Source organism: Stigmatopora argus, chromosome 2 (assembly GCF_051989625.1).
Source record: "Stigmatopora argus isolate UIUO_Sarg chromosome 2, RoL_Sarg_1.0, whole genome shotgun sequence".
Taxonomy (NCBI): domain Eukaryota; kingdom Metazoa; phylum Chordata; class Actinopteri; order Syngnathiformes; family Syngnathidae; genus Stigmatopora; species Stigmatopora argus.
Window position 1 is genome coordinate 14981215 of NC_135388.1, and position 24095 is coordinate 15005309.

A 24095-nucleotide genomic window follows, 5' to 3' on the forward strand; every position below is an offset into this window, starting at 1 on the left:
TAGTACTGTAATTAGTCTAATGGGTGGATTTAAGCACAACATAAACATTTGGAATTATTTTTGCATGAACCCTATGCTCAAATTAGTCGCCAGGGTGTTATACCTTATCAGGCCACTAGGAAACATGTTCCACTTCACAACACAGTGAAAACTTTTTGGATGATTTCTGAGTGGGCGGGGCACCCAAACGTCATTTTTTTCATAAATTACGCCTTAGTTTTGGCAAATGGGATCACTTGAGGGACATACTGGACGCCAATTAGCACACGCGCACTCAATAATAACATTGCTGGAAAATATTGTCTGGAGAAGTTGCAATTGTTTGCCGTGTGTACGCCAGCGTTTAGTGTTGTTGTGCAGTTTTTTTGCTTTGTTTGTTCAGATCTAAACCTGATGGAGTGGCGACAGCAAAGCACTTTCAGCTGCGCAGAAGCCTTTAATGAAGCTCAGCGTTGGATTGAGGTAAATTATTCACAGTATTATTTTTGCTTAAATGTCACAGTCACATTTGTGCTTTAAAAAAATGTGGGAAAACAAAGTGTTTTGTGTAGTATCCAGTGGCTTTTTTTACCCCATTGTGAAGTGCAAAGTGTGAAAGTTTTACAAAAACTTCTGTTTTTGCTTGTGTGTACTCAAACTAGGATGGAAGCATTGTGTATTGCTTTTGATCAGTTGGTAAATGTTCTGTACATTGCCCAAAAGTTGTGTCGTATTTCAATTTAATGTCTGCTGTATTTGTGTTCAACTGTCGATTTTGACTCATTTTAACCCCTGGTTAAAATTAGAATTTTAATTACTTTATATATATATTTTTTTAAATAACTTTTTGTTGTCTTTGCAAGTTTCAGTAAACAAATATAATTTGTGTGCAAATTTCTAATTTGCAATTGAAAAATGGTATATTAGTGCAACACATCAACCTGTAGAATACTTTATTGACAGCATAATTCCGTTAATTATATTTAATTGGGGCACCAGCTTAGTTGTAATGCCACTGAAAGCATCATTCTTATTTCAAACACACAACTGATGCATCAAACTGTGGTCATGGATTCCTGGACTAACTAATGAGGGTTTTAAGGCCCCTTTGTTAATTGTAGAGCTGAATCTCATATTGTGTCCTGATTACTGAGCCCCTCATCTGATATATTCCCACCTTTTGTATGTTAATTATAGTAATATTTTTAGCCTTTCCAGCACTTTCAGCCGTGGTACTTTTTTTGCATTCGTTCGTGGTCACTTTAGTTACTGGTGTGCACTGAGGTCTCGTTTAGCCCTTTTTAATATAAAAATGATTGTATTTCCTTTTTGAAGAGGATATCATTTGTTTCAATGGGGAACAACACCTAATTGTTTTAGAGAAAACATCTGTATGTCTTGCTCATGTCACATCTGGGCCATTTGCCTCCTAAAGCTGAAGTGGATGGTGATGAGTATGTTTGATTACTCTACTCCAGGGGTGTCCAAACTATTCCACAAAGGGCCGCAGTGGGTGCGGGTTTTCATTCCAACCCATCAAGATGACACCTTTTCACCAATCGGGTGTCCTACAAGTGCAATCAGTGGATTGCAGTCAGGTGCTTCTTGTTTTCTTCAGAAATCTCATTGGTCAAAATGTCTGTGCTGGATCGGTTGGAACAAAAACCTGCACCCACAGCGGCCCTCGAGGACCGGTTTGGCCATCCCTGCTCTACTCTATGACCAAAACAAAAAAGAAAAATTGTCAACCTAACCAACATGCAAATAATTCTTCAAGATTTACCAGGCAATGCACCTGTATCTCTAGTATAATAGACAGAATAAGAACAGTTTCCTTAGAATGATTTCGGATGACTGACAGCACAAACCTGCTGTTGAAATAAATTAATTTGTTGCATTTATTATTATTTTTGTGTTTCAGGAGGTAACCGGAAAGTCATTCGGCTGCAGTGACTTCCGTGCAGCTCTTGAGAATGGAGTCTTGCTTTGCGAGTAAGTCACAATGTTGCTGCAGTGTATATCGTATTTTATTGTTGTTGCAATAAAAAAAAATCCTCGGTACTGAAACAATAAGCCCTGACTGCAATTCGCTAATTGTACATCTAACATACCAGATTGGTGGAAAGGCTTGCTCTTATGGGTTGGAACAAAAACCTGCACCCACTGCAGCACTTTGTGGAATAGTTTGCCCACCCCTGCTGTTTGTGTTGCTGAGGGTCTGTGTTGTGCTCTAACTTTGCTCTACATATCTACCTACTTCATCATATTTAGTGTTACAAGTGTGGAACACCAACATGGTTCCACAATAATGCACACTCTACTCAGCAGTGTTTGAAATTAACTTGCAACCATTCACTCTTTAAAGCCATTTTGGGACAAACGGTCTGGGGGAGAAAACACAAAAGTGGCATTTCTTGTTTCTTATTTGTGTGGGGAAATCCACCCACACATGAATCCAAAGTGCAACAAAACTTCCAATTCGATACTCTGTATCGGTATCTGTATCCAACGCAGCTATAAAAAAAATCAACATTGGGATATCCCTAATATGCAAACCCCACGATAGAGGGGACGCTCCACCAAAATTTAATTCCTGAGTGAAATTCTTCTGCTCATGTTCCAGATTATGGGAGAAAGACTGTATTGCCAGATTAAGTGGGTTTCCACCAAATTTTGGAATTTCTGACCAAAATCTTATCTTGGATGATAGGTTGTAATTTGGCATTTTTCTTTTTGTTTGACTGCGATATTGGGCCAGACACTCTTTCTGATCTGGTAACCCTGGAAACGGCCAGGCATTCGAGATAAAAATGAAATGTGGATGCCATTCAGTAACCTGTTTCCCCATGTGTTTCCATATCTTGCCATATTTACCCTTCAACAAGTCTTGCAGACTTGCTGCCACTTTGTGGAAGTAATTCCGCATTAAAACTAAAATATTCAAAGTTTTGAACCGCAATCTTTCTGTTGGCATGCACAGTTTTTGGCCCATTAAAATCGTTTTTTGCCTACTGCTGGAAGTCTGATCAAAGTATTTCTATTGAGGGACATTCTTATTTAAGATTTGGGACTATGATGCATATCAAAGATACATTTCGAATGACCCCCACTCCCCCTCCCAACATATTTTCAATTATTACAAATGCCTTTATTAATAAAATGATGCAGTTTCTGATAGTGTCTGTTTGCAGATTTTAGAATTCATACTGCCTTTTTCATTTTCCCCCATAGCTTAGTCAACCAATTAAAACCCGGAATCATTAAGAAACTAAACAGACCTTCTACTCCCATTGCTGGTTTGGTAAGTGATGTTTTTCATTTCACCGTGTGTCCGATATGAATATTTTAGTTTATCAAGGTAAGATTGCGTGTATTCACCAGTGAGTCGTCATATCTGACAGGGTGTCCTGTCCATAGCCTAGTGAAACTTTTGTTCCTAATTTTGGGGTTTGATCCACAGGATAACATAAATGTGTTTCTAAAAGCATGTGGGAAACTTGGACTGAATGAATCTCAGCTCTTTGACCCGGGAGATCTTCAGGACCTGTCAACTCGACCAATAGTCAGGTGCATTGGTCGATCATAATCTTAATACTGGGTGAAAGTAATTCTCTATTTTGTAATACTTGAATTTATTCATATGTTGTGATATTTTCTGAATTGTTTTGTATATGTTCCATAATCTAAAGGAATTAAAATATTTATTTATTTTAAGATTTTTTTTTTAATTCTAAACCTAATTTGTGTCTTAATCTATTTTCATTCACTATTTTTTGTTGAAAACAATTGATAAATGTCCACTCTGCTGTTAGCAGATTTGCTTTAGGTGTCATGGGAGCAAGCAGACTGTGGAGGAACAGTCATTTTTATTTTTTTTAAGATTTGCAATTTAAGAAAGTAAGCAACCAAATATGCTTGAAGGCTGTCGAAACCAAAGCAAGCATCATGTCAGAATAATCCCGGGTTTAAACCCTACCAACGTTTCTTTCTCTGTTTTAAACAGTGAACACGTCCACTCCCACTAAAGGCAACAAAGTTGGAATTACTTTTGTGAATCATTAAGAAGCCTTATAGTCCAGAAGTTGTTCCCCCATTGTGAAAATCAAGTCGCTATTCATATATATATACATATCAATTAAAACAGTCTCCAGTGCCGTATCACTGGTTAAGGTAGAGCACTTGACATTTTTCACCTGCGTCCTGTAGTTTCTCGGTAAGAGCTGCCAGAAATTTTACATCACTCTAGCAGTTGATTGAATCAATTATTTCATACAATAATTGCACTTTCTCTTCTTTTTGAAATTGTAGGCGAAACGAGAGCAGTCGAAGACTCAAAAATGTGAGTAACGGTTTTAAACAAACATTTGCCCTGGTTTGTCCATAGTAGTTTTACATTTTGCAGACTATCCACCGTTCGTCTCCAATCTGCAGTAATAGTACTCTGCAAACCCTCATGTTGGAATTTATAAAAAATAATTATTAATGGATTATTTTCTATGAAATCATTAGAAATGGGGTCACCCCCCAAAAACGGACTTTTTTAACAATTTAAAAAAAAGCAATGAAAGAAATATTTTATTGACAGTAAGTGAAACTTTAAAACGTGCCATTTTTGGAAACGATGGAATTTTCGTCTGTTCTCATTACCCTGTATAAGTGTTTTATACTCTCAGCAGGAACATGTGAGGTCTTGATTGTGAACCACATATGAATTGATTTTTAAATACTTCCAACAGGGTTCTTTGAATTTAAACATTCCCCACTTTGGAACTCGATTGTCAGCCGCGAAAAGTTATTGTTTTGATTCTGTGTCGCGCCTGCCACCATCAGCCAGTTTCCGGATCAGTTCTTTCTCCATCTCGTTTGTCACAGTTCTGTAAGCTACGTAAACGCGTGTTCCTCCCGCTTTCACGGTCAGAATGAATGATATTGTCTACCAATTGTTCGATCAATGGATAGTGGAGACAAAAATGCACAATCACAGGCCTGCTATGTTTACCCGCCTTAAGAGAACCGAAAGACTGCTACACACCCAGGGCACTTTTAACTTTTTTTTTAAACTGCAGAGGGATCATCATATCCCCATTACACGCTTGCTTTGTTCGTGAGTGGAGGTGTGCTAATCTTCCCCACGCATATTGTGCACAGATGTAGTTTTGAGTTTTCCTATAATACGGTCCTGTATAATAGTGACATTTATAATATGAACACAGATGGCATGATTAGGGCTACCCTGATTCGCGTGTGGCAAAAAGTCTTTACAATATTTGATTCTGGTTGTAGTAGCATTTTTGGCAACCAATCTTGCAAATTGTTTTTCAGTACATGAAGCTGCATAGTTATGTCGGAACCACCATTTGAATTCACACGGGTTGACCACATGCACACATTAATGAGCCTGTTTGCTAGTGGCCTGTCTCTTTGGAATGGAGTACCCTTTTTCTTTCTATTAGGCAATTAAGGTCAATTTGTGTCCATTGAAGTTCATTCTGTCATGCAATTTTAATACATACCGTGCATTTTGTCTGCAACTAAATGTTTTGTCTTTTTTGCTACAATTTTGGTAACAACTTATCCCTGCAACATGCACATATCAGCTTGTCTTCCTAATTGGTGTCTAGTTTTCTAGTTGTGCTGTCTCACCCTCTTAAGAGAGGTGGGTCACCACATTCACACATCTATGCAATAATTAATAATCATTTTTATTCGTTATTTATGAAAAAAACAACATTTTCCAAGTATGCTTCCTTTTCAATTTGACTGGGAAAAAAACATAAGAAGGGAAACATTTTGTCAAAACTGCACCTCCTTTAGAACATATGTTCTCCAGCCACTTGTTTTTTATAAGGGTAAAAATAAAAGAATCCACAGCAATCTGTACCCTTCATGCAAGTGGCATCTTTTTTTGGTATTGCTTTTCTTTTTGGGTCAGTCTTTCATCTTTCATAAATATGTTTTTGTTTTTCCCCACTCTTGCTAACTTAATAAAATGGCAAATAAAGTCAAATGCAGCTTTGTGGATGAAAGCCTTTTACTTTAGCATGGAGTTGGCTTCGATTCGATTGTGCATACTATTTCCTTTTGTATTGTATTTCAGGTTCTTATCACAGTTTACTGGTTGGGACGCAAGGCCTACTTGGATGATTGCTACACTGGTTCCCATCTTAACTTCAAGGCCTTTGAAGGGCTTCTGGGGTTGGCTCTGGCCAAGGTCTTGTACTTTTCTTCAGTTTATTGTGTCAAACCTGTCACATTATCCGTCAAAATTGCTAACAGTGTTTTTCTCTCAGGCTCTAAATGAGGGCAGTAATGTGTTTGTGAAAGATGGTGCTGACCGAGAGTCTAATCATCCAGGGAGGACAATGAGCTATAAGAGGGAGAATTCTTTGGACAGCATTGACTCTGTAGACTCCCAAGCTCCACTTGCAAATAGTGAAGGTGCACATTTATCAGTGGTTAATCGTCCATAACACACTCACCCAAAATTAGCATGTCTTGTCCTTTTTCAAGATTTATAAAACAAAATACTTGCTGTATTTCCAAGATCCCCACATTGTTTTTTTTCTTCACTTGAACATTTACTTTATGTTAGACTATATTGTATATGTTTACATAATTGCTGCAATAAATCTAATGGGACCTACAAAGTGGCCATTATGTAATGTTAGTGGAGGATTTTAAGCATTAATTTTTGTTAGCCTCACTTATGGGTGGCTCGGGTATTATAAACAGCTCTGGGTAAAATGGAATAAACAACACAACTACTGCAAATTTAAAAATACAATCCACTTTTCTAATGCCAAAAAGATGGCACGCTAACATAAACAATCATCAACACGTGTGATATATTTTATTCCTGAAGGTTGTGGAAGTGATGCAGAAGCTGAACAAGTATTTAGGACGGAGACCACCCAGCAGCTGGCCAATATCCCACCGACACTACTATGGAGGAAACGAAAAGAAAATGCTAAAGTTTCTCCTACATCCCTCAGGTAAAAAAATGAACTTGCCACAAATGATGTGACAACTGTTCTTTTTCAAGGGATTTTTCTTGTTCACTAATTGGTTTTATTACCATCCATGCAGGGCAGCCTGGTACATACAATAATGTATTAATAGAAAGATAAAGATATTTGTTGACTTGTTTTCAGAGCATCTGCAGTCGGTTGGTTGTCAGGTCGCAGATATGTGGGCAGGCTGTGAAGATGTGACCGAATAGCTGATATATAAATACTTTAACTTAAGAAGACTGGAGAAGGTTTAAAGATAATCTTAAAATATTTATTGGCGTATTTCAAATCTTTATGAAAATCTAACTCGAAGGGTTGTTAGATCAAATTGTGCTGAATGTTGATTGTGCATCCAAATCCCGCAAATCTTTTTTTTTTAAATCTATAAACTACAAGTAGTAACTAAAATTTACAATGAAAAAGGGGAGCCTCACAAAACCTGTCCATATGAACAGGAATCTACATTTGCTTTGTGGCAGATTAATTTGTGTGCTTCAGCTGCATTGACTTAACAAGAAAGGAATCATGCCGCAAATATTATTGCTGTTTATTTTGTTGACAGAGATGCCAAACACTTTCGTGACATGATTTTTTTTAGTCTTAGTTCCTTCTCATCAAATGTAGTCAGCCACAGACTAAATGCTCCTTGAAAAATGCAACGCCTGCCAATACCCGATGCCCGAATACGGGATGAATAAAGTTATCCAATCCAATCCAAACTTTAGTTTTGATTACTTTTATTCAACCCTATTACTTCCGCTTAGCCAAGAATCTGAATGTATTCTTATGCCTGCATTCACGATTACACATCCATTAGTTTTCGATGTAAATTTCCATAAACATATGCATGGGTCTGCTAGCCCATTTTTGTTTTGCAAATCTGTGTCTAATAGCTGGCTGGCAATTTATGCTGCATTCATTTCTAATGCCTTTTTTGTGTGCAATAGGAGCAAGTCATTGAGTGACATCCCATCTTCGCCTCAGGTTTCTGAAGGAATTCTCTTTATGAGCAAAGGCCAGAACACTGAAACAGTTAAATGGAATCAAGAAAAGACATGGAGGAGCCACAGTGCTGCCAGCGACAGTGAGGCACGTTGGCAAGATGTACGTACATACTGTATGCCAAATGATCAGTGTTGACGCAGCAGTAGTGTAGGAGATTCATTTCAGTGAAACTGGAAACACAATAAAGTCTAACTAATGCATACAAGTCTTTACAGTATACTGTTTGTTCCAAATCCTTTTTGTCCACAAGGCCTTGACAAAGTGGAAGAACCATCGCAGGAGTGCAAAGTCCATTCTGCGCCGAAGGTCTCTTGACCGAGAAAATGTCATTAACAAGATGACCAATGGAGCTGAGAATGACCATGGAGGGAAGGAAAACCACACCGTGCAGCTAGAAAGGTAAATTGAAGTTAGAAAATTGCAAGCTCATACGGCAAAGTCTGTAGCTGGCTGCCATATGTTTTTGAACGTCTGTAAAAGGTTGCTGACCTCACTCGTCTGTATATACCACGGTGAACTAGAGTAATGTGACAGATCCTCCATCTTTTCTGCTGCCTTCATTACTCTGACTCCTCTTCCATTACATCCAAATTCCCCAGAGACCAGCTGTCAGCACAAAGGCACAGCCCTGCCCCACGTTCTCCCTCCACATCTCCTCCATCAAAGTTCTCAAGCTCTCTTTTCTGGACACAAAGTCGAGCTCCACTGATTCAAAGCTATGCCATTGAGGTGCCATTTAGCTTCACCTCTACTGGTGCCCACCATAACATTTTACCCAAACTGGTACGTTGACATGTTTTCTGTCTCTTAAGGAATGGAGAACAAAATCTTAATCTGTATTTGCTTCTAGTTTTAGTACAATTGACAAATTATTCTAGGGGGGAAAAAGCCTTTAAACAATGCACTATTCATTCCATTCCATCGTTCTGACGGAGTATCTGTCAGAAATGTCCCATTTTAAGGTTCTCTTAATACACCCCGCCCCAAAAAGGGCTAGTTTATCCTAGACTGTGGGAGGAAGGGTGTATACTTTGGGGTGTCATCAGTGATTTACTCATTTATATTGCTACTAGTATTGATATAATTTACTGCTATTTACTATCAAGTGTAAAAACAGTCGCATAGAATTCAGTATATTCATTCATCTTCCATACCGCTTATCCTCAAGCATTGTGGAGGGTGTTGGAGCCCTCCCAGCCACCCACGGCAGCAGGAAGGGGAGAACCTAACCTGGTTGCCAACCAATCGTAGGGCACTATCAAACAGAAAAAACACACAATCACAGTCATCAAGCAGGAATCGAATTCATACTACCTGTACAAAAGTCAGGCGGAATAATCACTGCAAAAATGGGTAGCTCCGATATCGTTGAAATACATTTTTTTTTCCTGTAACTTATGTTTTCTGATTGTTGACATTTGTCAGGGAAACCCAGCTGAACCCACGTCTGAGAAAACTGTTGAAAAGGCATCACAATTTGCATCTTTGGCATTAAACAGAGCAGAAGCAAACACTTTTAGCTCTCAAACCCAAGGCCTTTCTGTGAGTGATGCCATTCAGCCTGAGGAAGTTGTAGCCCAAATGACTACTCTATTTGCACCAGTCTTTGAAGACATTGCAGAATCAGTTAATAATGTGGATATGGCTGATTCTAAGCAGAAAAGCATGTCTGAAATTGCAACAGATGATGGCCCTTTTGAAATACCTGGAGACAAAGGTAGATATCAGTCAACTGCTGGCACCAGAACCTTTTTGACCAGAGCTGCTTCTTGGTCAGACTCAGCTAGCCTTCCTCGTGGCTTCAGACAGTCTGAGGGATCTTGCCGTCTCTCGTCTGTTATCACAGCCAGGCCCTTTGAGACCAAGCAGTCCAGGATCTCTACAAGACTATGCAATGTAAGTTTGATCATTACATATTTTTAGTATGCTATACATCTGAAAAAAACATTAGAAATATTGCTTGAAAGTACATTTGTTTACAAATTTAAAAAACACTGTCATTGTACACATGTGTTCTGTTTTCTATAGACATTTATTCCTTTGTTCAGAACATGCACGTATTCTTTTATTGGCACATTTTGAAATGAGTCCTGAGGTGAGGACGATTGTGCATACAAATATACACTTATAGGTGTAAGTTTGGAATGGACTTGGGTTGAACATTGTAGTAAACTAATCTCTGAAGTAAATAATGGTGTCAATTTTGAAAATATATTCAAAAAATCAGTCGTAGAATTTGACTTTGCTGGTCTCAAATCTCTACTAGTGTAAAAAAATGTAAGGTTAGGATATAACTTGATTCATCACTTATTATTAAAGAGAAGCACTCGTGATAAATGAGATATCCCTTTTACTGGCTTCTAGGAGGGCTGCATTAAAAAAAATTATCATGACTAATATAATACACAAATTTGTTAGAGACTTTCAGTTAACTTATCCTGTTTAATTATTTGTTTTGGAGAGTGAAAAAACTAGCAAACTGGGATGGGCTTAAATAATTTAATATTCTTGCAAGAACATACAATCATGCACCAGAAACGGCGTGAGTCGTGTTTGTTGCAGGAATGTTTGTCTGAGATTTTTTTGTTTTCATTTATGCTTAAGTAACACCCTATTATCTTCATTAAAGATGCTCTAACCATCAGTGATTCAATCAAATGCCGCTCCACTGACACCATTCATGATTAATCAGTCATTATTAAGCTAGTCGGGGTATAAATGTGAGAAGAGATCTAAGAATATACCATATTTATGTATTTGTCTGTGTTCACTTTACCTGTGTATCTCCTATTTCCTTTTGTATGTGTATCTTTCTTTTTTTCACTCATTGGAGATAAGTGCTCAGTGTTAAAGGTAGACTCGTGTCACTAAATGTAACTGGAGCATTTCCTGTGTATGTGAATGGCCAGCTTTGTGTTATAATGGTTACCTACTTTTTTCCATTAATAAGATATGAAATGGTGTCACTTGACAGTCTTTGTCCTGTTCATAAGTATTCTCAGGGTGAATAGTTAGTGCTATGTATTCCCGGTGTTAATTGACACTACTTTTTGTTATGTTTGTTCAACCAGGTAAATGATGACCAGAGTCTGATTTGCGCTAGTGAAGGAGAGTGCACGCCTTCCCCACCTGCCAATTCCATACTCAAAAGGCAGACTGCCAGTTCTTACCTAAGAGGTCATCATCAGGTTACATTGCAGCCAGCCAACCATGAAGAGCAGACTGCTTTCACCAAGGTAGAGTGGGTGACCCTTATGGTCCGACCTTTCAGACCAATTCCTATCAGCTGTGGTTCTAACTGTGTTCAAAACACATGCAGCCACAACACAGTCAACTCACAACTCCGTCAAGTACTGCGAGCACTGATGTCATCAAGGTATGGTATATTTCACTATTGCTACTTCAATCTCCCACATCTTTGTCACACATTATTCCAGCATATAATATCATAAAATAGATCAATTGTACTGCATACTGGTCTGTGACGGCAACTGATCGAAGTAAATGAGATGGTTAAGACATAATTGGGAGCAATCAACGGAGCAAATTTGTCTAATATAATAGATTTGACTTTTGATGGTTCTTTTGATTACACTTGTAATTGCCTATGTTTACATGTTTGAGTAGATTTTTGAAAGTATATGATGATAGTGTGTGTGCCCTTGCATGCTTTTCAGGTCAAGCTGAGTGACGCAAGTGTCAGTCTTGCGCTTCTGCAGAACAGTAGACCATACTTTAGTTTCCAACCTCATTGGGAAGCTTGTGACTCAGGAATAAAATGTATTCAACCAGGTAAAATAATTTTCTCCCGCTGAATGCTTATTGGACCTATTGGTTTGACTTAAGTGTTATGTTTGTGTGTGTATATGGAAGTGTTGTTTGATTACATTTTAATTTGTTATGACCTCACCATCTTCTGTTTAATTTTAGTTACTAGCGAATTAAAGATTCCTAATGTATTTAGTTTTATCTTTATATTTTAGCTTTATTTCAAGTCATCTCTGTGTTTATAACATCTTTAGCGGTTTTTAAAAGCCAACCATGAATATTTAAACGGTCTAGACTAGAGTTTTCCTTTTGTTTTGTGAAAGCCTCAGACTGCTACATTGTATTGTGCAGGCATGTAAGAACTAGTACCTGTAAAAAAACATCACAATGTTACAAACATTGCAGAAGAAACACTTTTATAGAAAAGTTTTATGGATGACACACTTTCAAGAGTAGAAGCTACTTCCGGGAATTGGGAACATTTGGAGTAGCAGCCTTGTTCCCAGAAATGCATCCCCCCCCCCCATTTGGTTTGAGCAAGTTTTTCAATCGGTACCTTTTTATTTGTGTGGGGCAGTCTGTGTCCTTATCTGTCTTCATTTTCTTGATGGCTGTCCCTCTCTCGGCAGCGGAGGTGTGCCAGCTGCGTGTAGACGAGAACCTGACTGTTGATGGCGATCTGGCAGGACACATGAGCTCCAGCCTATGGGAGCAAAAAATGGCATCTGCCCTGCAAATTGGCCCTCTTACTATGCCTATTCAGAGCAATGAAAAGAAAGGTAAGCTGCATGTATAATGTGTGCGTATGAATATTAGGGTGCGTGTGTATACGCATGTAAATTAAATGAAAGTCTTGTAACAAACACTAATAGTATTTAAATTCTATTGCTGTGGAGACTAGTGTTAAACCGTAACACAGGTGATTTTAGTGAGAAAATTGTCCTCAGCATCTCCACACCATTGTGCTAAAATTCAAAAACGTTTACTATGACAGTGAATCTTGGTACAGTACAAGTAATTAGGAACATAACCGTATATGAGACGATCCTTATGAAAAATGACTTTTTGATCACCGAATTAAACATTTTTTTATACAGAATTACAGCACATCTGAAACAAATGAATATAACGATATATAAAAATCCTCATGTTTTGTCTCATTCAAATAATGCAAAACTGTATCACATCTTAATTTCTGAACTTTTAAATATGTAAACTAAAGTTCCTCACACTTGTAAATGCATGGCTTCTGGTTTTTGAAATATAAATCTACTGTGATAAAACAACTAATTGCATTAACCATCAGTGTTCAGCATTCGTGTTAAAGATATCTAACGCCATCTAGTGTTGCGAATGGGTATAATGTCTAGACCCCAAAATTAAGATGACCGACACTTTTTCAGTCTTATCTCAATGCCAAAAACACCGTTTAACATTTGGGCCATAATGGTATATATATCAAAAATGTGTATATTGGTATCTATTTGAGAATCATAATGAACAACAAATAATGATGTAATTCTATTTTCACAAAGACTATTACCGCCAAGACCCATGGTATCTTAAATAATTTACTGTATCTTTAAATCATTGGTGTCCTTATGTTCACAACAAAATATCTGATATTTGGGATGAGTATAAGTGGCAATCTCTAAACTCTTTCACCATTGTGGATGCAGTTTTTGCGTGCGTGAATTTTAGTTTGGATTTCTGCATATGCTAATTTTTCACAGTGTAATAAATGATACCGAACGTGGATCCATTAAAATGCATGTGTAAAAAAAATATTAATAATTACCCACCGACTCAGAATGTTATGTTTACGATGCCTTGTATCGAACTAGTAATTAAAATTTGGTGTGTGATCTTGCAGCCACATTAATAAATGTGTTGAAAAATCAGACTAAACAATGTACAAATACAAATGTCTCGTTAAATGAAAACTGGAATGTATATATCAATGCTTTTAAACTAAAGTGCAACCAACCGTCAAATTTACTGCACTTGCAATTTTACCATAGCAAGATTAGTAATTTTTATTGTCTTCTGCTGTGTTGGATTCCTCCCCATAAGGCTCTGCAGAGTTCAACTCTTGGGTTTACTTATGTGGTAAATGTCGGCGCTGTGTGAAAATCTTTTACGTCTTCTTGTTAACAATTGTTGAAACTTTTTTTTCTGAAAGCACCACCAGACTGAGCAAATCCAATTCATGTTAATTGACTCAATTTTTTCTCTGCAGTATTATGAAACTGTGTACTATATATTAGCAGATAAGTGCAATACATTTCTCAAATTTCCCTATTTTGCCAGCACATGATCCCAGATTTTTTTTATTTTTTAAATGTGAACTCAAGGTTAAGCCTTGCTGGTCTTTTGAAACACTGAACCATAGATTCAACACATGTGGTCTCTATTGGTAGTATACTGAGAATGGAGACCAGTTCTCATGTGGGTGCATTTACTTATAGCAAAGCTTAGAAGTTAAGTGGCTTTTTTCTTGCAAAATTATATGGCAATCAAAATTTACTCGACTGTAGCGCTATGTGATCCTTAATTGACTTAACCGTGACATTTATGGTGTTTTAGTGTGCAAGACTGACATCAACCCATTCCAAACCCTTTTTTATGAATTTAAACAGGATTTGTTAGCAAATGTCATAAAATTACACCAATTCTCAGTTTTACCCTGAAATAACGGAACTCGTCCAAGGCACAGCTTGATAGTGTTTACACTTTTTACTTCTATTTTCATTTGCTTAAATACAGTATTCTTCCCATATACATTGCCAGTCATGGCTTGGTGTTTATCCTTTCACCTTTTATCTTTCCATGCATAGATAAATAGATAGATAGTAAAATGTTTTCTAGCATGTGCGGATGTGTTTATTATTTTATAACTGGCACTCTGCTTTCCCATGCAGGAGGTTCAGAATCTGCAATATCAGATGTAAGTTTCCACCATTTGATCAAAGGAAGCTTGTCTGTGAGAGTGAGTGATCATGTCCTCTCTGTCTGTGTAGCTCCAGGTGCCATCCCTCACTTCCTCCTCCTCCAGCTGGTCATGGGACCACGAAAGCCAACGAAGGCGTCAAGAGAAGTGGCAGGAAGAACAAGAGCGCCTCCTCAAGGTAAAAAAGTTACCAGCACTCTGCTGAATTGGAAGATGACACACGGCATGTACTGCGTTATACTGGATGAGACCTTGTGTGCTTGTTGCATTGATTAGGAGCAGTATGATCGAGACCAGCAGAAGCTTGAGGCAGAGTGGCAGAAGGCTAGACACTATGCAATTGAGGTGTGTGGATGGCTGGGTGTATTGCTTTTGCCCTAGTTACTTTTCTGGATTTAGGTTTTATGTGCAATTTTCCACAAGTAGGATATTACTCTTTTGAAATGTGTTTCCGCTCGTCAAACATTTTATAGCCTATTTATTTGCTTTTTTACTTTTTTTCAAATTATAATACTGGTGAATGATATTTTGCTTTAATGCACCATTGTTTTTGTTTAAATAGGTGGTCTCAAATTAACAGGCCTTTGCTACTTTTAGCAATTAAATGGGAAATATTAAGTTAATGTTTTGGGTTTATCTTTTCCCTCGTCTATGTAAACACCCTGAACCCAAGTTTCTGCAGACATATCTTTTTATTTTCAGGCTAACTTGGGAATGAGAAACATCGAGAATCCTACCAAAGGGATTCATTTAAATAGCTTGACAAAAACAAAGGAGAAGCACCCCGAAGGACTTGAGCTTAAATCTCAAAATGGCACAGTTACAGATCTGAATGGATTAGACTGGTAAAATGCTATTTTGGAATTGTATTCTATTCTACTTGACCTTTGAGTGACTCACCAACCCTTCATTTACATCTGAGTCATTTGAGTCTACTTTTGTTTTTCTGGCAACGTGCTGATGACATAACACCTTAGGACTGAGAGCACCACTGGCTTTGCTCAGCTCTCTCCTGCACACAGGTTAGAATAAATAGACTTAATATCTTTGGGGGCCTTATCATTCCATGTATTACTTATCTTAATGTTTGTATTTTACACAGAGGTTCCAGTAAAATGGTATATACAAAAATTGAGCCTCTCTTTTTCTCTCAGGGCAAAGTCATTGTCAACTCCAGCATTAAGTGGTTCTTACAAACAACCAAAAGGTTAGCTGAGTTTTTCCCCCTTTTACAATTGTCTGTATCCTTTGACACTAACGTTTTCTTGGTGCAGGTGATTTGAGGAAAAGGAAAGAAGAGTCCCTTTCCCAGGCTGAGCGCGAGAGGCAGCAAATTTTGGAGGAGATGAAAAAGCGAACTCAGCTTCTGACTGACAATAGCTGGATACGTCAGCGTAGCAGCAGTTTTTACAAGGAACCAATATACATTGGACTTCCCCTTAAGAGGTTGAAAGCAGTCATTTTGGCTTTTATGCCATGACATTACCAGCAGCGTCATTTTTTTCTTTTATGCTTCCAGGTATGAGTCTCTTGATACCTTGAGAACCCCTCGTTCAACTCTTACATCAAGTTATCCCAGACCACACTCGGTTGCAGCCAATTATTGTGGTCCAAGTAGGAACTCTACTGCCAGTTACAACAGCGGATCCCGACCATTCCAGAGAAATACCCCCACAGACTCCCGTCCTGGCAGGTAACACTATTATTTGAGCCCATTTCCCACAGTCATCACCTGGTGTCATTTTAGCCTGTTCAACTTTTGAGCTGTGTTGTGTGATGCCCCAGGATGGTCAGTGGGAGGACAACTTGCAGTGTATGTGAAGGTCACCTGAGTAGTGGGCCAGCCATGGTTATTGAAGCCCTTAGTCTCTGCTTCCATTTTGCCTGTTTTCAGGTGAGAGGCTAATTACGGGGGTCTTGGTGTCGTCACGTTTGTGTTGATTTGCTGGAAATATTCATGTAGAGTTCAACGGCACTTTTATTTTCAGTACGGTTCATTGATGATTGAAATTTCTCCATTGGGTTGTCGAGCAGGTCACCTGTTAACTGCGTTAGTTATCCTTCCCCAATGTATTTCAGATTTACCAGGCTCAACGTTGCACAATGTGCTGACAAGACTCATAATGGATACGTACTCAAAATTATTTATTTTGATTGTCATTTGTATTCGGAACAACACTTTGATCTACTGTATCTACAATAACAAGACCTCTGCTGACCTAAATGCTATATTTACAGTTTGATTAAGGCAAATTGATGCACTTTTTACCGATAAACATTGCTAACAATCATTGGATTGGATAACTTTATTCATCCCGTATTCGGGAAATTTTGTTGTCACAGTAGCAAGAGGGTGAGGATGCAGGAATAGGAAAGGCATTTTATGTTCTAAGTAGAATTCATTCTTTTTCTTGGTTATTTTAATGAAAATAATGATATAATATGAAGAGCTGTACAAATGACTATTGTATCGTCGGGAGTGTCGCGAAATGTTTTCTTCATCATTGGAGTGTAACAGAAGAGAATTGAGAAGCACTGCGACAGGTTATGGAAATGTATTTTTTTTTCTGCTATGAGTTCAGTCTGTTTTAATCTGCCCAGGGCCTTCAGAACCATCAATGTTGGCCAAATATCAAGTATATTTTCAATAAGCATGTTTTTTCTATTGATTTCCCCCCAAACTTGCCCTTAATGACCTTAATAATATTTCTGCCCTCCATTTGGTTGGTTAGAGCAAAACTTGTTACAGCCAATTTAATACACAGGTTAATGTGAATGATTTTTGAATCTCCATTTCTTGTTCTGATGCTTAGTGTTTTTTTTTTTTTTTTTTTTTGTCATGTGCTTTGGCCAAACATTTATTTTGAACGGCTCCAGATGGCACATTGGCCTGCTGTGATTTGTGTTCATTGCGACATAAAATACAGTAGTTAGTATTAATAGGTGGACTGTCTGTTATGTCATAAATGTTGTAGCAATCTGCTGATGTAACATCAGCATAATCACGTCAATCTTATACTGATGACCATATTTATGGAGTATTTTATTTGACTTGACTTTGAACAAGACCAAAAAGTATTATGAAATGCTTTTCATTTGGATTCTTGGTTCCCTTTTGATCAGTTGGCAGAAGAACCCTTTGTGCTCTTCATGTTCCCATTTTTGATAGAAATTGCAAAAATGTGACACATTAAGATCGTCCAGATTTAGTTGACCAGGGTTGCTATTAAGACATAAACATTGACTCACATTTCAAGCCTTTATTCCGATTTATGAAGTTTTAATTATTTTTGTCGCGGCCATATCAGAGTGAGCCAGTGTGTGTGTGCACATATTTACTGATGATTGTATTGTCATTGACAAAAGGTGTATTTAAACAAAGGCCCCTATTTTTGTCAGCTGGACTGTATTTTTCTCACTTTTCTCTCCTCCTCCTCAGTGTGTGGGCTGTCAACAGTATCTTGGAAAAACAGAGACAGGAGTACAGGTTCGGGTTCTAAACAAGAAACCATACTGTGAGCCCTGTTATTTCCAATTTAAGTGTGAGTATTTTAGTCCCTTTGCTTTTACATAGTGTCCATTTCAAATTTTCAGAACTTGATTATACTTAAGATATACAAAGTTACTTAAGGTTTTGTCTGTATGTATACATTTTATTATTGTTAGACTAACATCAATCTTTTAAAAAATCTATTATTTCAAGTTTATCTTATTCAAACATGCCAACATGTCACATTTTAGCCACCGGTTCCACACTCGTGTGAGAAGAACAAAGGACTCGTTCTTGCCGAGAAGACTATGACTTGAGTGTTTCAATCTTCTTTTTTTCTGGACTAACATAAAATTTAAGTCCTTGTTTTATTAATGTGTATGTCTGACACGATAAAGAAATGTTTATTTTTATATCGGTAAATGTTTATCTAATATTCTACGAGTATAGTGTAGCTAAAGTCAATTGTGTACAACCACTGTTTGGAAACATTTAAACTTGTACGAGTGCACTTTGTACAAGTGCACTTTTATTTCCCTTGTTAACTCACCATTTGCACATTAGTATTTGTTCTGTGACACAGAGCGATGAGAGCTGCAGCAGTATTAATGCACCAAGTATATTGATTATACTGGATTTTGACTTTCATGTGCTCCACAAGGGGGCACGTACTCGTCAAAACAAGGCTAGCGTAAATGTCATGTTCAAATATTAGTACTGATATTTAGTCACCAGTGAACACAAGTAATTGTGTAATAGCATTGTCATTTCAGTGCCGTTTCACAGACTAGAGTATTACTATAATTTTTATCTATTGTATATGTACGTTTGTAATAAACTTGTAAATGAAAGCAACACATTTGAACTAAATTATCTGTCTGACTTCATAATCACTGATCAAAAATATGCATGCAAACATGTAAAAGATGTTCAAAGTAGTTTTCTATTCTACTAAATCCCCTAGTTGTGCAATCTAATTAATGGACATTTTGTTTTTAATTCTGCCAATGATTTTTAATCTAGGTATGCATGCATCCAGAGCTAAAAATTGTTTATGCTTTATTACAAAATAAGTCAGTCATTGTTTAAGTTAAAATGTTTCATACTACTGTAATCGACATTTGGCATCAATGTAATTGTGTATGAGAAGCAATGTTAGGTTTTTGCAAGATTTTCACTTTAAATTTGAAATTAATCATTTTTTAAAGACTTTAAATGTTTACACATTGGAAAACACATTTCAAAAATTGTGAATAGCCAAGGCAGGATTTATGCTTTTTTGGAGGCATTACACTTAAATTTAGCTATTCATTTAAATCTATTATTGCGTATATCTCTTTTAAGAGCATACCATAAATGCAACTCTGCTTTACTGTATTCTTGGAGGAAGTTTGACTCTTTAACCGAAGCTATCTTCACAGGAAATGGAACATGTTTAAAAGACGGAAGAGTTTGGGGGCCTGTGGTACATAAATAGAGAAGTGCTTTTCTCTCTGTCACTTAAGTCTATTTGAGAATAGCCTTCTGTGATACGGCAATAATTATGCGGCTCTGTCCGTTTTTAATATCTCTTATCTTGCCCAGGGTCACAGGGGGAAAATTTTCACCCTGGCTCAAAGACTTGGTATGTCAGATAAATGAAAATTGAATTCAAATTAGTAGTGCATTTCTTGTATTCAGCTAATATACTAAATGAATCACTTTTAGATTTATGAGATTGTGTTGGCATTTGATGCAATACAGGTTAAACTAATCTTAGCAAAAAGACCATTTGGACATGAGTCCTAAATAAACATGAATGTTGGATATGGGCCAAGATTGAGACAAATGAGAAAAGGGAGTCTGGTTTTCCCTTAGGCAGCAGTAAACTAAAAAAAAACCTTTAAAAAATATTTTTAACACGCCATATGGTCAAGATGGTTTATGGCTCAAATAGATGGTCACATATTACAAGTACCTAATGTATACATTTTTTTTAAAGTACTGTCACTTGTCACATTAGGTTGTAGTTTATAATTAAAGCCACTTTACTGTCCTATTGTAATACCAATAGGGATTCCTAATAGATTTTGGTCACCTTACACATATTACGATATATTAGTTTTTCATAACATTCCTTTAGCAAAAGGGGAAAAATGTAAATTCATTTATTTGGCTGTGCCATTCTAAAAAGAATGATCTGTACACATCATTGTTGATTATACATTTTTAATATTGTGGGAAAGGACCTGTGTTTACTTTCCCAGCTATAGAATTTTTTGAATAGTTTCAGGGGCTTATGTGATTGTTTTTATTATTTACCTTTTGGTAGTTCTAAAATATTTGTTTTCGAAGACAATCCTCAAAGTTTTTCTTTTTCTTAAAATAACCCCCACCCTCAAAAACCCATTAGACTTTCCTCAAAAGGTTTGTCTTTTGAGTCCTTCCTGTGCCTACTTCCCTTTTTAAACCTCTTATATTTACAAATGTTTGAATTTTCTCTTTAGCAAATGTTGTTAGATTTTGTCTGTCGCTTCTAGAATACCTCAAGGTATCTATTAGGCTGTGCAGTATTTACACATTTGTGGGTAACTCTAATGTTGGGACATTTAAATGCAATTAGCAGGAAATGGCATGAAATGAGGACATTAAAATCCGCTTTTAGTGTTTTGGTTTAGCGTTAGTCTGTCTCAACTTTGTGTCCTTAGTGTGGAAGTTGCAGAAAGCTGACTGTGGAGTTGAGAGATATCTGGCAAATGTCCTTTCAGTGGAACATCTCTGCTAAACATTTCCCAGAAACTCTTTGTCAGAAGTGACATTTGGATGGAAAGGGAGGGCTGTTTTTTGTGTGTTTCCCTTAGTGAGTTAATTGATGCTTATGAAAATAAAGTAGTACAAGATCTAAAGTGCATGCTGAAAACTTTGCAATTTAATCATTCATTCATTTTCTGAACTGCTTTATCCTCACTAGGGTCGCAGGGTTGCTGGAGCCTATCCCAGCTGATAGGTGCAATTTAGAGTGTCCAATCAGCCTACCATGCATGTGTTTTTTTTAATGTGGGAGGAAACCAGAGTACCTGGAGAAAACCCACCCAGGCCTGGGGAGAAACTGCAAACTCCACACAGATGGACCAACCTGGATTTGAACCCAGAGCTGTGAGGCCGACGTGCTAACCACTCGAGCCACCGGCCGGCCTCAGTTTAATCATGTAGATAATAGAGTACTTCTATATTCCCAGAGAGAGCTTCATTACAGGGCGGCCCGGTGAATCGAGTGGTTAGCTCGTCGGTCTCACAGCTCTGGGGTCCTGGGTTCAAGTCCTGGTCGTTCCACCTATGTGGAGTTTGCATGTTCTCCGCAGGCTTGCGTGGGTTTCCTCTGGGTACTCCGGTTTCCACCCACATTCCAAAGACATACATGGTAGGCTGATTGGACACTCTAAATTGCCCCGAGGAATGAGTGTAAGCATGTATGGTTGTTTATCTCCTTGTGCCCTGAGCTTGGCTGGCCACCAATTCAGGATGTCTCCCAACTCTGGCCCGAAGTCGGCTGGGATGGGCTACAGCACCCTCCGCAACCCTAGTGAGGATAATGTGGTTCAGAAAAGGAGATGAGATGAGAATAGTAGTCACTGATACATTTCTAATGACTTCCTTCATATCTTGCCCTTTAGCAAGCTACTCTATAGGGGAACTAAATTGGAGTGCGTGGGGGGTTCTTGGTGTTAAGAGGAAGCCCAAGCAGCCGCAGCAGGGCAGGAGGATGTTCCCTCGCTTCCTCTCTGTTGCCTGCTGCTGTTGAACCCCGGCAGCATTTTACCTCAAGGTTTACCAGCACAGTGTAAGACTCAGCTTTGTCACCGATCTCCGGTTTGCCGCTGTGTACTGAAACCGGCCCAGTGGAGGCTGGCAACTTTTACCCTTTTCTGCAAAGATAAATGCAACAAAAAAGGCACATTTGGGAAATGTCCTTGATTTACTAGTATGTTACAAGCATTTCTCTGTCAAATTAAAAAAAAAAAAAAAAAAAAAAAAAAAAGCATAAACGGTGATCTGAATTCATAATGGATGTGTTATTTTTACCCAGTCTCACTACAAACTGGGTCTCAAATGTCTCTAGTTTACGACTGAGGTCAGGAAAGGATCTTGATCTTGTGACATTGCAAATATCCTTCCAAGCATTCCGAATCTTGTCATAACTACTGACATGTTACATTGTATCCACAGGAGTGTTTGCATGGTGTCTGGGGATTGTTATGTTGCTATAATAGTGAAGTTGTTTTCCCAAGTATTTCTCAACACTCACATTCAGTGAGTTAAATCATTGAAATGCCTGGGTTCATGTGCCTGAGTGATTTCTATTCAACTATTGATTCATCTTTCTGCATTTCCCTTTTTTATATAGAGAAGTAAAAAAAAAACTTCATAAGTTCTAATTCCTGAAGGAGGAATTTGTCCCAGAAAAATGGTTAATAATTAACACATGACAAAACTGTCAGAAAGTAACATGGCCGCTTTCAGAATTGCTTCAGTAGCTCTCACCCACTTTTTAGCTCTGGCATTTGCAAGAATTAAAGCACCATTAATGCTCACAAAGATGTATTGTTTTTCCCGATAACATGTGGACAGTGTGGATAGGATGCTAATGTCAGCCTATGACCTACAATTAACATAAATAAATAGAATAGTAATCAATTTTATGCTTCTTAATAGACCCAACACTGATATTCCGTTCACGATCTTCTTCGCAACATCACTACAACTTCAACTGCAGATTCTGCTGCCAAGTGGCACAGATATTGACGACTAAAGTCTAGTAGTGCAATACTACCATGCATGTTTTGGAACGTGGGAGGAAAATGGAGAACCCAGAGAAAACCCATGCAAGGTCGGGGAGAATATGCAAAATCCAGACAGGTGAGGACCGACCTGGGATCGATGATAGTAGCAATGCTATTCTAATGCAATTCCATTTAGTACAACAAATGTTAGGAAAGGTCAAAGAAATAGTAAAAAGAAATGTTATTTTTAAGGTGTTTCAACATTTTCTAACCTTGTGATACCAATGGATGTCAAGTCAGGCAGTTTGACACACTAATACTTGGAGAAGAGGTAATAGCTGATATGAACAGGTATTGATAGTAGCAGAAATGGACCCCCAGATTCCCAAAAACGAAAAAGCTTTGGGTCAAAAGAATGTTTTCATTGTTATCCTGACAGTCTTTAGCATGTCACAGGAAACACTGCTTGTCCTGCAAACAGATATTCATTTTAATAAGATTATTCAAGGGAAACTGTATCAACACTTCCCCAAAAGGATCTGTGAAGCAAATGCTTGTGAAACAAACCATCTCGTGTGTAGATAACACCTTGCATAACATGTGCGACAATGACAATATGAATCTAGATTGCTCCAAAGTTCACTAAAAGGCAGCCATTCATTGTTTAAATGTATATGACGCTGGACGACGTATAACACACAAAAAAAATTGAATAGAAAATGTTTCTAGATTGCAAAAGACTGAACCTACAGAGGGGCACAATTACTGTGATTTTGCGTGTATAGGTCGTTTCTGGGCATAAACCCCCTAATATTATTTTACATCACGTACATCTAACAACAAATGTTTGTGTAAAAAATGGGCAAATATTGTGGCAGTCGTGTGTTTTCAGAAATAACAACACTGAAGTAACTTTTTTTTTTAAATCGGTATGAATAAAACCTTTTTAATACAAGGCAGGAAGTGTTTTTTGTGTAGCCAAGGGACTTTTGTGTTAACAAATAAAAGCTTCTTAGGGGCTTTTGTTACCACAAAGTGGAGTTATGATATCAGAGAGGCTGTAGAAGGTATGAAAATTAAACAGAATTAGATACGTACAGGTCACAGTTAGCGAGCGGCATGGGCTGTGAGAG

General features: G+C 37.7%; 1 protein-coding gene across 4 annotated transcripts; it reads left to right on the forward strand.

The window, feature by feature from the left end:
* Window positions 1-246: 246 nt before the first annotated feature.
* On the forward strand, window positions 247-23020 carry LOC144066719 (LIM and calponin homology domains-containing protein 1-like). 4 transcript variants are annotated; one of them, XM_077589985.1, is made up of 27 exons: window positions 247-462; window positions 1901-1971; window positions 3211-3280; window positions 3440-3546; window positions 4288-4318; window positions 6077-6190; window positions 6270-6417; window positions 6842-6971; window positions 7937-8093; window positions 8245-8393; window positions 8594-8777; window positions 9420-9890; window positions 11066-11230; window positions 11314-11370; window positions 11672-11786; window positions 12392-12541; window positions 14684-14709; window positions 14783-14890; window positions 14989-15057; window positions 15415-15557; window positions 15690-15734; window positions 15867-15919; window positions 15987-16158; window positions 16232-16405; window positions 16498-16606; window positions 18152-18254; window positions 22895-23020. In XM_077589985.1, the coding sequence occupies exons 1-27, from the start codon at window positions 394-396 to the stop codon at window positions 22996-22998; spliced, it is 3294 nt and encodes a 1097-aa protein (XP_077446111.1). In that variant the 5' UTR covers window positions 247-393; the 3' UTR covers window positions 22999-23020. The 4 variants fall into 4 exon arrangements, with proteins under 4 accessions (XP_077446111.1, XP_077446119.1, XP_077446136.1 ...); XM_077589993.1 differs by lacking the exon at window positions 22895-23020 and adding an exon at window positions 18454-19057; XM_077590010.1 differs by lacking the exon at window positions 16498-16606 and having other exon boundaries at window positions 22895-22935.
* The last annotated feature ends 1075 nt before the right edge of the window (window positions 23021-24095 follow it).

What these genes read in the sequence shown, in the direction of transcription:
- LOC144066719 (XM_077589985.1), top strand. Translation starts at nt 394, where the DNA reads ATGGAGTGGCGACAGCAAAGCACTTTCAGCTGCGCAGAAGCCTTTAAT. An exon ending in CAGAATCTGCAATATCAGAT is followed by an intron (nt 14,710 to 14,782) that starts GTAAGTTTCCAC and finishes CTGTCTGTGTAG; the next exon opens with CTCCAGGTGCCATCCCTCAC. An exon ending in ATTGGACTTCCCCTTAAGAG is followed by an intron (nt 16,159 to 16,231) that starts GTTGAAAGCAGT and finishes TTATGCTTCCAG; the next exon opens with GTATGAGTCTCTTGATACCT.